The 16357-nt window shown below is 38.9% G+C and overlaps 2 protein-coding genes across 11 annotated transcripts in view; both read right to left on the bottom strand.

The window, feature by feature from the left end:
• Window positions 1–5944, bottom strand: part of Cno (adherens junction formation factor afadin) — a 45917-nt gene extending 39973 nt beyond the window's left edge. For 3 of the 9 annotated variants that reach the window (XM_071774366.1, XM_071774369.1, XM_071774367.1), the window contains exon 1: window positions 5178–5941. The gene's annotated coding sequence lies outside the window, so the exon portion shown is untranslated. Of the gene's footprint in view, window positions 1–5177 lie in introns of all 9 variants that reach the window. The other 6 variants (XR_011731452.1, XR_011731453.1, XM_071774368.1 and 3 more) reach the window with 5 other exon arrangements.
• A 2998-nt stretch (window positions 5945–8942) lies between these two features.
• LOC139809657 (uncharacterized) lies at window positions 8943–15773 on the bottom strand. Of its 2 annotated transcripts, XR_011731156.1 has the most exons (13): window positions 15583–15773; window positions 13743–15149; window positions 13269–13636; window positions 12804–13136; window positions 12433–12697; window positions 11920–12341; window positions 11581–11811; window positions 11020–11495; window positions 10777–10888; window positions 10491–10708; window positions 9773–10270; window positions 9240–9326; window positions 8943–9152 (listed from the first exon to the last, which is right to left on the bottom strand). XR_011731156.1 is itself a non-coding variant. In XM_071772720.1 (10 exons), exons 1-10 carry the CDS (start codon window positions 15653–15655, stop codon window positions 10553–10555), a joined length of 3843 nt encoding a protein of 1280 aa, XP_071628821.1. In that variant the 5' UTR covers window positions 15656–15773; the 3' UTR covers window positions 10368–10552. The 2 variants fall into 2 exon arrangements, 1 of the variants encoding a protein (XP_071628821.1); XM_071772720.1 differs by lacking the exons at window positions 8943–9152; window positions 9240–9326; window positions 9773–10270 and having other exon boundaries at window positions 10368–10708.
• Window positions 15774–16357: the final 584 nt, after the last annotated feature.

Here is a 16357-nt window from a genome sequence, read left to right as displayed (position 1 = left end):
ATTTGGAGAGACCGCTGCCAGATATACCAGACGCTCCATACCGGCACCATCGGATTCGGTGGTGCGTGTAATTGTCGTGCGTATCATGCTCATTACGCTGCTGCTCGTTGTGCTTAGCTGGCGCGGCGGCGCGCACCGGAAAGCTCGGTAACGTGACATCGAGAAAATGTTCGCATGAGAGATTTGGTCGATCTAGAAATAAAGAGCGGAGGAGGTCGCGCGTGAATCGTTGACCCGAAATCTCCACCCTAATTCCCATTCAAGTAGCAATACTCGGGTATTAGTAGCATTATGCGATAAGACACCGTTGAACGAGAAGCAATAACCGTTAATATCTCGTAGAAGACGTCCGTAACATACCGAAGTATAAACCGCTCTGCAAGAAAGATATTTAAATCGCAAATTAATATTACGGTGAGAATAGCGACGATATCGTTTAATAAAAGCGATTTCTTTGAGTGTCTTTAAAGATATCGCGATATCTAAACTTGTCCATCTCTTTGTTATATTTAAATAATATTATATTTTTGCGACAAAGTTATTATTTTGCGTAAAGTTCGAGTTATACTCGGCGGTGCATTCATTCGATCGATGAACGGCTCCGTCTCGGACGAGTAATACCTGATTTTATCCTTCGAAAAACCGGTAGGACGCGAGGAACAGTCAATGGGAATATAATACCTGCCTTGCAGGAGCATTCGAAAGGGTGAGCACATGTGCTCGTTGGTATAATGATATAATAACGCGGATCGCCGCGAATGTCATCGCGCTCGTTTCGATCACCGATTCGCAATCGGATAGTATACCTATATAATAATGGCGAGTCGAATCGGGCTGCAGGATGAATCGGATTAATCACTTCCTCGATTTGAGGAGTGCATTCGGCTGTCGTGTTTTTAACGGAACGAAGTTGCCGAAGAAGAACGTTTAATTCCGATCGCAACGGTTTCGCAAAAACACCGTTGTTGCTATTAAAAAAGGATTATTGCACATATATTCTACGTATATAAGGTTCGTCCTTTTAATTGTTTTCACAGAAGAAGAGAAATTAAATTAAAAATCTGACGACCAAGGGGAAGATTCTGCAAAAGTATCTAAAAATGCGAAATTTTCTATTAAAAAATAATTTATACGCCAATTTTCTTGGACACGTATACGACGATGTTATCGACGAAGAGTAATCGCGAATGATTTTTGCAGTTTATTCAATGTTTGTCTGTTCCCGATGTAATCACTGTTATCTGATAAAGGATTGAAAAATATGTCAGATATGTTGTCTCCGGCGTTACGCGTAGGTATAGAATATTTCTCAAAGGTGTGCACATTTCGATCTCTCTCGGCTCGGAAGGGGGGGGGGGCAACTCGTGTTGACAACTGCTGTCACACTTGATCGTTCCAGAATTGTCCATTACGAAATCACGCGCCATTGTGCGTCTGGTCTATTAGGTACGTTATCGGGCGACACAACAACAATATCTCTCACTCTCATTATCATATCTTCGTAGCTTTCATGCCTTCGCATCTGATTCTTGCTGAGTACAAACAATTTTATTTACGATATAAAAGTTTTATCGAGCGGCGATGGGAAAGCGGGAACTACTGCGTTTAGCATTTATCAGGTGGTTTCAGGACTTCCGGAAATGCTAACAATAAGATTCGGAAAGACCGAAAGAGATATTCTTCGACGAGATATATAACGTAAGGTAAACGTAAGCAATGCCGAGACACTTAAGACTTAAGACCCATGTCTGGACACCTTTATCATTTTAGTTTTTAAATAAGTATAACGCAAATTAAAATCAAAGAATCAAAGATAGTAATATTTTTCTTGTATTATATTTTTATCTTTGACGTACGTGTTCCGGCATTGCTATATATTTACCTTAATCTAATGCAAGGGCCACCAAGGGCCACTCGTATTCGTTAGGTCGCGACTGATTTTATCTCTCGACCGACGCTCGGCGCGATGCTGGATCTTCTGGCGGAGTAGCGATTATCGCGCGTTTAATTGTGCCATACTGTTACGCTATCGCGTTAATATACATCGCAGACGATGCGTACATATGTACTAACGGCTTGTTTATTGCACTTAAGCGGCCATTTCCTGCCGCGTCCTCGTGTATCTAGGTATATCGCCCCTCCGTGCACATTCCGTGATGCACATTCTTCATTCTTGCGGCAAAAGAGGCACGCATCGCTCCCCTGGCCCCTCCCCTCCCCCTTCTTCGTTAACTCGCGAGTGTCCCCATCACGAAACACGCGTCCGTCGTTCTGTGAATTAAAACGGCAAATTATACAGGGTGGCCACACTCACCGCGCGCTTTCTCTCAGCCAACAGATTCTTTGAAAAAAACCTCTGTGGTACAAACCTACAAACGTTATACCTGGCGCTACCCTGTACAGTAAACATTTCGCATTTTTAACCGCGCGTAGGTAGGCAAAGTGAACTTTACCTGCCTACTTTCCCATTGTCTGTTCCTCCTCGAATCTACTTGATAATTTAAATAAAATGTTTCGACAAATTAAAATTTGAAAGTACAAACGTGAGCATTTTTCGCAGAATTTTCGAGTGAAATTTGCTTTTATTCTTCAGTGGACGCGTGGGGTGTAGGGTGTAGTTGACAACTGTTTGTAAAAAATGAGTCTCCTGGACTCATTTCAATGTAGAACCGATTATTATTGAAAAAACATTAAAATTAAAGTTTCAATCTTAATATACTTTAAGATATGTGCAACATTGAATAATATTGAAGAAAAAATATTAATATCTATAGCATAAATAGGGTGGGGTGTAATTTGTTGTACCCCATGCGCCCTTTTACGTTTCAAATTTTCACGCGCCCACTGGAAGATTAACAGAGATTTACGTCCATTTCTATCAACGCGGATTAACTTTAATCTCGGTTTAACTTACTTTTTATCTTTTTCTAATTCTTACAACTAGAAAAGGATAGAAAGTAAATTAAGCCGTGATTAAAGTGTTAATCCGCATTGGTAAAAATGGGCAATTACGCGGCCTCATCGCCACGAGATCGTCAAGAAGATCGCAACTCAAATTTTTGACAGTGAAGGATCGGCTCCGTCGAGACTTGTGTCGTCGATGACACAGCGCAGGACACCGTGCACGGTCGGCAGATTTTATCAGCTGCTCGCTCCCGGGGCGAGAGCGCCGCGGCGATGAGTGGCGGGATTTTAATTCGCCGTCGCGCTTTCGCGTTCTGCCGAGCGTTCCGCGGCCGTCAGATTTAACGCCGTTGGATACATACTTTCTACCCATTCATACTTTCTATAAACATTATCGCCGTTCCAGTGGAAGTGGCTGACCGCTTGTTCGTACTACTGTTTTCGATTCGCACGCGGTACGTTTACCACGACGCGTGTGGTACCCGGGGCTCTTTTCTCGCGCCGATTCCGGTTCTCACAGATCTTTCCTACGGCACTGCCGGAGGAAGCCACAGGAGCACGAAGGTCGCGGGTATGTCGCGTTGCGTCGCGGTGCATCGTCATTACAATGAATACCTCCAAGTGCGTTAAATCTGCGACTGTCGCTGCGCGACCAACGAATTCGAGAGATATTTTTCATATGCCCGCGTAAACGTTTTTTTTTTACGAAGCCACTGATAACGGGTTGGAAATAAAGTGGCATGAAAAGAGCCAGCGGCTCTCATATACGTCAGCTCGATAGACTAAGGCTCTGTATCTGCATATGTGAAGCTTTACTACGGCAAATCCTTTCTAAGACGATTTAAATCCAAAACAACCTCGGATTTATAACCTGATGATAACGTCGTTATGATTGAGTTTTACCGCGATTTGCTTTTTATTAATAAATCAAGGATAAATTGTTAAACAAAGATAAACCATAAGTTCGAAAACTAAAGGTAAAAATTAATTGACAAATACGCGAATTGAGTAATATTTCAGCGGGCGAGTGTCGTCGATAAAAAAAATTCATGTAAAACACAAACGAAAATTAATACGCACACGATAAGTAGCCGTACGATATTCCGTTTGATTTCCGCGAATTCTCGCTGACACTTGAAACTCGAAAGATGTCCTCGCGTTTATCTCGAGGCTAAAACAAACATAAGTCCCAGATAGCATCTGCGAGGACGCATTCTTCGCGTGCGAGACGAAGGCGATCCGCGAGCAGGTAGGTACCTATCGCTTCAAGTCTCGTTAGAAAGTATATGTCCGCTTCGTATCGATCGCTCAAGTTATAGATCCGTCGATGAGGTTCGGAAATCCAGCACCGATATATGTTATACGTACGTATATATACACACGCACATGCTGATCGCCGAAGGCTCCCGTAAGGGACCCCGCGAGTGAAAGGCGCTAATAATCGGCGCGGCGTTTACAAGGGTCGTTAAAAAAAGTTGGCGTATACGCGCACTACTGTCGCCGTACGTACACACACTCGCGTGGGAGCGAGAGCGTTTAAAAGCGCGGTGCGCAATTAGCCCCCCCCTCCCGTGTAGCTATTTCATTTCCTCGCGTGATATAACAAAACTTGGTCGCGACTAGTCGCGACGGAGAGGTCAACATACGTCTCTATTCCATCGACGCTCTTTGTGTTTACGGCGGCGTTGTTACGTATATATCCCATGTGTTTGATCAATCGCTCCTGTTCTCCACCGGTTTATACTTGTATCACCCTCGAGCCTGCGTAAAAGCGGATTGAGACCTAATTTCCCAAGCTGCGCACTCTCGAGAGTCGTGGCAATTTAAATCGTTTACCTTCGACATATAAATATAAACGTTTATATACGAGAATAAGCAACAATCTCGCAGGTTGCCTCTGCGAGATTGAATTTTGCACGGAGCGTCGCGACACGTCACCTTGATCGTCAAGGTGATGACGCAATCGGTGCCGTTTCCCAAAAATCTCGACGACACGCGCGATCCGCGAAGTTCGCGTTCTTCCGCAAAGTCAAACAAACACCTGCCAGCGGAAAGATCTAGGTGGGTCGCGGTCGGCGCGATATCGCCGATAAGCGGCGCGATATCAACAGGTCCGCCGACGCGACGCGACGCGACGCGTCGCGTCGTGTCACCGTCACGTCCGTGTCGCGGGGGAACGGGGACGGTGACACAAAGCGAGAACGCGGGACGATCGCCGGGGCTTCGCTTGGGGCTTCGCCAAGCGTGTGCCACGCGCGTAGTAGCGTATTTACCTGTCCGCTCCGGAACGAAGACGTGGCCACTTCCCCAAGGTTCTCCGCCTTGAAAATTCTACCACTGGCACCAGTGGCACCGCCGCTGGCACACCACTGTACCGGCACCGCTCGGTACCACGTCTCAGCAATACGCGCCGAATGCCTCGCGCGGCTCCGCCGCTGCCGCTGTCGCCGCTTCTGCGTTCGCACGTCGTGCAGCCGAACGCCGATCCGCCGCGCCGAGCGTACGCTCGGCGCGCATATCCGGGCACATCCGATCCTCGGTTAGGCGACCGAGAGACGTCCGTACGCGTCGCGAGCAGAAACAGACGCGTTGGTACGTGGGACTCGTGGAGGAACGCGCGTGAGAGAATGCCCAAGCCCTCGTCCTCGCCGCACGCGTCGTCTCGCGGGCCTCGCGGCACTGAAGGGGGGGAAAAATCGTGGCCCTCGCGGCACTCGCGCACCACACCGGAGTGACGTTTTACATCGGGCGTGCTCGGCGAGCCGTCGGGACTGTCGGTCACGGGATCGGACTCCGGAGCGGAGCAGCGGAGTCGTTCGGCCGTCCGATATACGCTCTCTCTCTCTCTCTCTCTCTCTCTCTCTCTCTCTCTCTCTCTCTCTCTTGCGCGCGCGCGCGCTACGTCACAGGACGTTACTGGGAACGCGATTGTACGCGCGCAAACGCGAGCGCACGGTGATGCACACACGAACGCCGAAGCTTCTGTTAACGTCGTTGCGAGACTTGCGAGCTTGCGAGTAGCCGCTAGCCGCGAGTGCCCGCGACACGGTGGCCATCGCGAGCGACGCGCATGCGCCGTTATGAAATGCTAGAGGCGCTATGAAGGAAAGACTAGAGTTCCTCTAGTAAGAGTTAAGGCCTTCACACACAAATCGACGGAAGACGTAAGACGTAAATCGTAAGGAAATCCACCAATCAGAGTCGACTATTCCCCTCTTTAAGAGGGAAGAAGAGGGGAATAGTCAACTCTGATTAGTGGATTTCCTTACGATTTACGTCTTACGTCTTCCGTCGATTTGTGTGTCCGGGGCTTTAGGACACCGTCCGCCATTAATGGGGAATTATGCGAACGATCGAGAGAGACAGCCTGAGACAGCCTCCCCACTCGTACTTTTCATGGGTCTTTGTCTCACTCCCACTTATAGCTTTGTCTCACTCCCACTAACGTCTTCCCCATTAATGGCAGAACCAATCAGGAGTCAGACCGGGGTGTCCTAACTCTTACTAGAGGAACTCTAGGAAAAACCGCCGCGATGCGCCATTTTCGGTCGACGTAAACGCTTACGACCAATAAAAATTGATTGCTAACGATCATAAAGATTTCAAGAAATTTTCAATGCCAATGAAGAATCGAAGGTAAAACTGAAGGAGAGCTCCCTCCTCACCGATTTCGATGAAATTAGGCTTAATCGATTCGTTTTTGCACAAAACGAATGAATCTGACAGAAAAAAGCCCCGCTCGGCCCCGCGAAGCGAGATATTAACTGTTAAAGTTGACGACTATCAGGTTATGAGACCTGTGGGCCCGTATTCCGTTCCTGCCTACCGACAACTGTCGGTTCGATAAGTGTCGTTGCGCAGGTTTTTCATATCGTGTAAAAGCTGCGCAACGACACCGACAATTGTCGGTAAGCGGATTTTAGCGGAACAGAATACGGCCCCTGTCATACCGACGCGATGTAGCGACCACGAACATGCCCTGCGGCCACATGCGCATGCTCCGTAGCCGCACGCGCATGCAAAAGAAGGTCACGTGACAACTGTCTGTTTGGTAAGTACATATTTATGTGTACTTTTCACATACCAACTATTCTCTGCTTTAACAAATTATTTATGTTTTGTTAACTTAAACGCTTAATAACTGTAACAGAAATAATTTGTTAAAGCAGAGAATAGTTGGTATATGAAAAATACATGTAAATATGAACTTTTCATATACCAACTATTCTCTGCTTTAACAATTTTATTTCTGATTCGTTAACTTCAACACTTAATATCAGTAACATAAATAATTTGTTAAAGCAGAGAATAGTTGATATATGAAAAGTAAATATTTATGTGTACTTTTCATATACCAACTATTCTCTGCTTTAACAAATTATTTATGTTTCGTTAACTTAAACGCTTAATATTTGTAACAGAAATAATTTGTTAAAGCAGAGAATAGTTGGTATATGAAAAGTACATGTAAATATGAACTTTTCATATACCAACTATTCTCTGCTTTAACAATTTTATTTCTGATTCGTTAACTTCAACACTTAATATCAGTAACATAAATAATTTGTTAAAGCAGAGAATAGTTGATATATGAAAAGTAAATATTTATGTGTACTTTTCATATACCAACTATTCTCTGCTTTAACAAATTATTTATGTTTCGTTAACTTAAACGCTTAATATTTGTAACAGAAATAATTTGTTAAAGCAGAGAATAGTTGGTGCATGAAAAGTACATGTAAATATGAACTTTTCATATACCAACAATTCTCTGCTTTAACAATTTTCGGTATAGTTAAACGGCCTGACTGGCAAGTTTTATTAAGTATATCACAACGACGTTTCATATAATATGTCATTGAGGTTGAGCGCTCAAGTACATCACGTGACCACGGGACATGCGCGCATGTGGTCGCGGAGCATGTCCGTAGTCGCTACATCGCGTCGGTATGACAGGTCTCATAACCTGATAGTCGTCAACTTTAACAGTTAATATCTCGCGTCGTGGGGCCGAGCGGGGCTTTTTTCTGCCAGATTCATTCGTTTTGTGCAAAAACGAATCGATTAAGCCTAATTTCATCGAAATCGGTGAGGAGGGAGCTCTCCTTCAGTTTTACCGCCGTAGGTTCGTTGGGCCTAGGAACTGCGCGGATCACTTCTCCCTGCGGCCACGATATCTCGATGCACGAATGGTCTAAAAATGATACTTACGTCCAACCGGAGAATATACTTAAACCGGAAGTAGAACGTATTAACGACACCGAGTGTACATACATACGTATTGTACATACATACATACGTTAGCGATGACAGCGAATCTCGCAGCATGTTCCTGAACTAAATTTACCTGTCTGACCTCTCTGTCTCTCTGTTCCTCGCCGATTTTACTTTCCTCGGAATAAAAATAAAAGATCAGTTACTGCCAAATACGAGGTATCGAGAAAAATGCCTCTGCGAATAACCCGAAAACACGCCGAGTTGGCGTCGAAGTGGTGAGTCCTTCGGTACTTTTAGCGTATTTAGACCTCCCAATTAACGGTGCGAGTAATTTGATTATTGTCTTTATTCGCATTATATTAGGTTGGCAAATAAGTTCGTTCGGTTTTTTTGACTGGTATACAATACAAAAAACCGAACGAACTTATTTGCCAACCTATTATATAATAAATAACAGCACGTTAAGTGAGCGTAATAGCAAAGATCTTTTAATTTTTATAATATTTTCTCTCTTTTGTCAAAACGTATTTTGGAGGACACATCTATTTGATTCCAATACAAATAGAATCTGTCATGAATATTATCTCCAAGTTGTATCGAGTGATCCTTTTGCATTTTAGGACTCCAACTGCAGTGGCCTATGGAGCCACTGCGTGGCTAGGATTATTGTACCTCACGGACTGGAAAGTAGTAGTGCGATATATTCCATTCTACGGCAGCAAGTTTGAAGAAGCAGAATAGGCTACTAGAGTTCCTCGACATTCTCGACAAGATTATGTAACAGTCGTATTGGAACGATAGAGACTCTATTGCACCATTACTATATTACACATGTTCTATTTTATTTAAATTATAAGATATTAATAAAGAAACATATGTACAATTGGTGACGGTGTATGTAACATTGATGAGCTTGAGTTTAATTTTCGCTCTGTTGCAAGGCTCTTTTCTCGCGTTGTTCGTAAACAAAGTTGGCAAATTCCTCAGCTTTCGCTGCCTTCCGCCGTTTGTACCATGGTTTTATGTAAAATCTGCAAAGAAAAGTGTGAATCGCGTAATCTGACGTGTGCTTACTTCGTCTTCATTGTTCATAAAAAAAAACAGCAGAATGTGCTTACGCGAAACCTGCTATAGAAAAGCCTGCGCCAATCCCCAGGAGCCCCCACCGTCCATACTTAGATAGTAGATTCTTACTTTTTGTCAAACTATAAAATGTTAATTACAGTATATTATATTTTAAATAAGATTAATTATGGTATATTATATTTTTAAGTAAATAATTAATTATATTTCAATGTCATTCACAAAGTCTGCCCGCAATCACATTGATTTTCAAAGACAGACTTTCTTTAAAGACAAAGAGTAAATAATAAGAAACTTTGCAATATATTTTATTATTTTTTTCGTTTTTTTTTTCTGAGTAAATATGCAAACAAACTTCAATTCTTTTGCTACAAAATATTATTAATACTATATATTAATATATATTATATTTTGATAATAATATTACTAATATATATATTGAGCATTGTAAGCGCTAAATATGGCTAAATATATCCAAATGTCATCACATAATCACGAAAAATTATTTGATTGATATAATCGATGTATAGGTTATAGAGCCAATTTTTGGAGCAATTTGCTTTATTACCTCATCATTTAACTGCAGTTCCTTTTCACGTTCTTTCATATAATCCTGCAATAGACCCCTCCAACCGTAAATACCGGTTGTCACTCCTAAAAAGATTACGACATAAATCTGATCCTTGGTTATTCCTCGTGGTACTCTAATTCTCATATTGGATCCTACGTCGCAGACGACCACAAACGACGTTATACACCAGATATATATGGAATGGAGGGGTAAAAACCAGAGTGGTGTAAATCAAATTTTTAAAAACATTTTCTCGTGTGCATAGATGCAATTTATATATTATACAGATTGGATCTATGCACACGAGAAAATATTTTTAAAAATTTGACTTACACCACACTCTGGTTTTTACCCATACATACATACACGCGCAGTTTCCAGTGCACATGATGACCTTATTTGTATTTTATCACAAGGAATTTTGCTTCGAATCGCTTTATAGCAAATTTTGAACGTGCAAAGAACAAACAATAAATAATGTTCGTTATATAAATTCTATAAAAATACAATAATTATTTTATCAGTTAAAATTATCATTGTCTATACAATTACATCTATAAAATTATTTTAATTGAATTGTAGGAAATATATAAAATAATTTGTTAAAACATCTTTTTTATCCAGAAAAAAAAAATATATATATATAGATATAATAGTTGTACAATTAGATTTATACAATATGTGTGTTTCTCTCTTTGTAATCTGTTAATTTTACCTTTCAGAAAAGAGAAAGGTCAGAAATTCGTACAATTAAATTCAATCAAGGAAGTGAGACACTTAAATTTTGCCAGAGTATTTATAAAACTTTTTGAACGTATTTAATTGTACTTTGAAGACTTCCTGCAACGATGCTGGTAATGTACGGGATAAAAATGCAAGTCCATGCTGATCACAGATGCTAATTAATTGACATAGAGATTCGTGTAAAGCCATCTGCAACATAAATAATAAAAGGGATTAAGAACAATCTAATAGGATAATGATGGAAGTAAAGATATTACCTTGATGTAGGATGGTATAGTGCCTTCCACAATCAATTGCAAGAGATCAGCGATCACATATGGACTTAGCCGGATCATGTCTTTCTTCAATTTTACCAGCATGGTTGTAAATCTAAGAGAAAATGTTTATGACTTTCTTATCAAATCAATTTGATCAATAAGTAAATTTCACCAAAATACTCTCGAGCACGTCAACACTATTTGCATGTAACATTAAAATATTTTCTAATTAATTGAACTTACTTTGTGATATCGAGTGCGAAACATCTAAATCGATGCTCGTCGAATTTATCGGCTACATTTTTCGATGCAAGGACAACGATATTTATTATATGTCTATACAACAGCAATAAATTAGGTAGCCTGTCTATTATCAAGTTTGTTTTGGCTTTTATCAACGTTCTGCATATAGCGAGAACATCTTTGCACGACAATATATTCGTTTCGTCGAGCGACTTTAAACTGATCAGCGTAATAAGATCGACCGTAATGTCGGGAATAAGCAAGTGTTTGGCACTGATTACATCGTGAGATAAACGCAACAGTCCTGACCAATATTCATGTGGGATATCCAACATTAACACAGTTTTGATCAGATTATTGATCGCACCCAAACGTACTTTATTACGTTTAACATTCATGTCTGTTTTCATTATACTGCTCCAAATGATAAACAGATTTATCCATATTGATTCATCTTTCTGCGACAAGCTATTGATCTACGCAAATAAAAATGAAATTATAAATATGCACAAATATTATTAACTGCTATATAAATAAGAAATATATTAATGAGAATATTACCGTCTGATCGTGTAACCGTCTTAAAAGCTCGTGAAATTCTTCTAATTTGGTAGATGCTAATAAAAGTTCGATTAAATTCTTGCAAGGATGCTTTAACATTACAAACCATAAGTTTCTGATAATGGTATCTTGGATTTCAAACATTTTGCGATGTTGTAAAACAATGATAGACAATTGTACACTTTGTTGCAACAATTTACTATTATTTGTACTGCTTGAATTTTCTCTTGCCTGTAACAAAAAATTTATTTTAATCGTTTGAATGTTCTCCATAAGTTTAATGTCTGAATGGCAAAATTATCATATATAAGGAAATATAATTCCTTCCATATTACTTACCGTAAATATATTTTTGAGAGTTAATTCAGTGAATCTTTTTAAAGTATCAGTGACTTTTCCAGTTTTAACAGTTACCTTTAACACTACTGTTAAACATTTCACATCAAAAGTGTCGTTTATGTCTTCAGGTAACATCTTTAAAATAGATTTGGCTAATTTTTTCTCTGCCTTTCTGAAAATGACTTTTTGTTCAGTATCCAACTTTGGTTTGACTACTTCCATACATTCCAAAATAATGCACATAGCTTCCTTGCATTGAGCACAACTTTTTACGAGATTCTTTAAAGTAACATATGTTTTCACATTCCGAAGAGAGAACTCGCAAGCTCTTGAAAATGCTTTATTTTGCTGTGCTAATTGGTTTATCAATATTTTTGGTTCTATATATTGCAATATATCGATTCCGGTTTTCTCTAGTAAATCTAGAAAAATATTTTTATTATGTTTTTATTGAATTTCTTAGTGAAAATAGTGATTACAAAATTGAGGTCAAACATACAAAAATTAAATTACCTGAAAATATCATGTTGCATAACGCTAATACTTTGTCATTTTTTTCATATTTTGTACTAATGGAATACACGATCAGGAATATTAACATTCTCACATTAGGGCTGAAATATATAGTCGGTAAATGAAGAAATATTTCTAAATATAAATCAATATTAAAAGAAATTGTATTTGCCGCTTGCGTCCATTGTTCCTGTAATATCTGTTCTTTTAGAACTTGTAAGACTTCTAATAATTTATCATTATGCCCGTTCTCCATCAACAGCTTCTAAAATTTTATTAGAATAATTAGGGTATGAAAACCAGGGATTGCTTTATAATGATTAGAAAATTAAAAAATTTTTGACAGTATTAAATTATGCAGTGTTACTTACAACGTTAATGTATTCGGTAATAGTTAATGAAAAACTTTGTCCAATTTGGACAAGAATATGGCTTAAGAGACACATTACAAAGCGTCTATTTTCTTGAAGGCATTCTTTATCTAATATGTTGAGCCATTCACGAAAATTCTGTTCGCTCGATGTTATATCAGCCAACAATAAATTCGTCACTTTCGATATCTCTTTGTCATGTAACAAGGAAAGCATATCTGTGTCATGTTTCAAAATAGCACTCCAGGAATACTCAAGGCCACCTATTAACCCATGAAGTTTAATAGGTTTATCTGATATACCTAGTTTCAGTCGATGTAAAATAAGTTTATTCTGAAATTTTGATATAGAAATATAAGGGTAAGTTCTTGCAAGAGTGTTGAAAAACATTCCATTTTCAAAATTGACCACATTTTGACAAAAATATAATTTGTTTTTTCAAATAAATATAATTTCTAAAGATACCATGGTGTTCTTGCAATTGTCTTCTCCGAAATTGGTAATCCTTTGAATTAATTGTTGCCAAGGATCATCCAGAATCGGAAACGGCAGCTTCTTTGTAACGGTAGCATCTTTCAGTATGTAATATTTGAACATATTCTGTATTTCGCTCAACGATTGCACTGCACTCAGCAGTATTATGATAACGGTTTTGTTATGACTTAAACACAATGCCTTGTTTATCAACAGCGATAGTGCATTCCCAATTTCATCGAGGCCGTTGACGAATTTCTCATGAGCGGCTAATGTTCTGGTATATTCGAAAACCTGCATACCTTCGAAAAGTGTAATAAGCAATTCTACTGTTGCCCTTAATATCAATATATTTTTACCTGCATATTAAAAAAAGGAAAAGTTAATTTATTTTTCAATATTACATGTGTTTACAATTCTCTTTGTCATTAAATTAATAATCACTCAATAATACAAGATACTTACATGAAGTATTAGACTGCAAAAGTTCTACACAATCTGTATTTAAATAATATATTAATGTTCTTAGAGTTGCAATAGTTTGTGAACTGGAAAAATTACTAATTGTTTTCATTAATTTGATTTTAAATTCATCTGGGAAAAATGCAGACGTGCTTGCTTTAGATGTCTTCTTTGTTGCAGCGTGCTGCTTCAACGATATTAATAATTGTGAGATAAACTTTTGCTCTCGTCGCAATTTCGTGCTAGCGTACAAAAGTGCAATTAACAAATTTGTGTAATCAACAGTTTGTTCTTTCATAAGTATCTTATTTAAGATATCTGAGATGTTTTTCTCTATCAAAAGTGGATTGATATACGAAAGTTGTGCAAGCACTCTATAATGCACACGTGTTACGTCGTCGAGCGTCAAAATCTCACTTATAAAATTCTGGAAGTACTCGGTCAATGTTATATCATCTATAATATTATCAAAATCGAGCGTTATGTCATTCAGTAATTTGAGGAAAGAATCCATGATTTCCCACTTATACTTTCCAGAGGAGTTGATTAGATTTCTGAAGAACATATCCAACAAAGCAGCATCCGATTTATAAGTACCTATTATGGTACGGAAAATAAATTGATAAGTTAAAAGATTGCTCTGAAGATTTGATGTCTTCACGTGTTCGGATAACACACAAAATAAGTCTGAGAACATTGCTTGATTACTTTCTACAATCTGTTTATTTTGTATAGATCTGCTTTTTCCTAACAACAACTGTTGGATGCACTTATACGCTGCTATACCAAGCCGGTTTTTATTGTCTGTATGCGTGTGATCAACCAAACTGCACATAGGATATAAAATATCCTGTATAAAAATTAATCTCAGTTCATCTTTCGTAGTAATTAGCTGTTTATATATTTGCATTAGACTTTCGATAATATTTATTATAGCATTATTTTCGGTTGGAGACAATTTACATGGCTCAAACAATTGACTGCATTCCTCTTGCGTGACACTACCATAGCTGGAACGTTTTAACACGTTGTTTAACAAGGCTTTCATTAACAGACCTAGAATCTTCGGCTTGTTTGTAAAATATTGTCGTATACTATTATTAGCGAGAACTAAAGTGCAACATTGGAGGACCTCCTCGTATATGTTTTCCATATCGCTCTCTAATGTTTGTACAAGTACATCGATCAAACATTGTTTTACATCGGGCCTAATATTGATATGGTCAAACTTCAAACAATTATTCAAAGTTTGCCAAGCATGTTGATTCGTAGCACAACTATTGCACAGCCACTTCAGAAGTAAGTCCTCTTTCCGAGTGAGTGGCAAATCTACCGTACAAAAAGCTGTTTCCGCTAATTTTAATCGCTTCGCCAAAGGATAGTCATCCGAGTTTAATCGCTTTAATAATTCTGTAAAATGTATGCATTAAGTGTATTAATAATGTATGAATAATGTATGCATTATGCATTAAATATATAAATAATGTACATATTAACTATATAAATAATGCATGCATTAAATGTATGAATAAAATGTATGTAGTAAAAATTATTGTAAAAAATGCATAATTATCATTATTTTTGTTTAGTTTAACGTGCCGTCAACCAAATTATCATTACAACAGATTGTATGTATATAAAGGTTATTTTACATAGAAGTCGTAGTCGTGAGTTGTAAGAAATTGACCAATCACAGATTGAATATTCTCGTCAACTTCGAATGTGATTGGACAATTTCTTACAACTCACGACTACGACTTCGTAGAATAACCAACAGGTTATGCAGTCACGTGTGGTCACGTGTTGACACATATCCTGAAGACTTGCAGAGTCGTTCACTTACCTCTTGACAACGCCATAATGAGCAATTTATACGATTTTTTAATCTGCTTTGCAATATTTTTTTTGTCACACATATATATTAAATATACAAAACCGATATAACTGTTGAGCAAGAAATATATATTGCAAGAGCTTTGGGGTTAGCTTTGTGCAGCTTGTGTTTACAAAAAAAACAAGCTGACAAGAGACACAAGATGGAGCCTACCATGAAATTACAATAGCTGTAGTAAGCTGTAGTAAGCCTCAAGCCGTAAGAAATTGACCAATTACAGGCGAATGTGAGGAGAATAATCGACTGTGATTGGTCAATTTCTTACATCTTGAGGCTTACTACAGCTTACTACAGCTATTGTAGATCGGGCATAAGAAGACAGGTGTAGCAACTCCAAGGATGCGCAGTAGTCATCTTATTCTTTGACCAATCAGAAACTGGATTAAGGCCGGTATTCATTAGTCGGTTCTTAGTTTAAGACCATCTTAAGTAATGTCTTAAGATGCTAATACGGCTTTGTGATTGGTTAAGGGTCGACAGGAGTAACACTACCGACCTCTGTCGGGTTGCTTAGCTGCGAGTCCGTATTTTATTTATTATAAATTTTTTAAGAGCCAAAATGGAAAATCCGGCTCTGTACCAGCTTGCGGCTGATCTTACTGATTAAAACGAGCATAAGTTTAATGAGATTCGTTAATTAATTTGGCTAAAATTTGGGATAACCGTTCTTAAGCAGTTTTGCAGCTCTAAGCAAGCCTGAAAAAGCTGCTTAGAAAAGGTTATC

This window comes from Temnothorax longispinosus, chromosome 3 (genome assembly GCF_030848805.1).
Source record: "Temnothorax longispinosus isolate EJ_2023e chromosome 3, Tlon_JGU_v1, whole genome shotgun sequence".
NCBI classification, from domain to species: Eukaryota; Metazoa; Arthropoda; class Insecta; order Hymenoptera; family Formicidae; genus Temnothorax; species Temnothorax longispinosus.
Note: the sequence above shows the minus strand (reverse complement) of the source record. Positions and strands in the feature narration are given on the sequence as shown.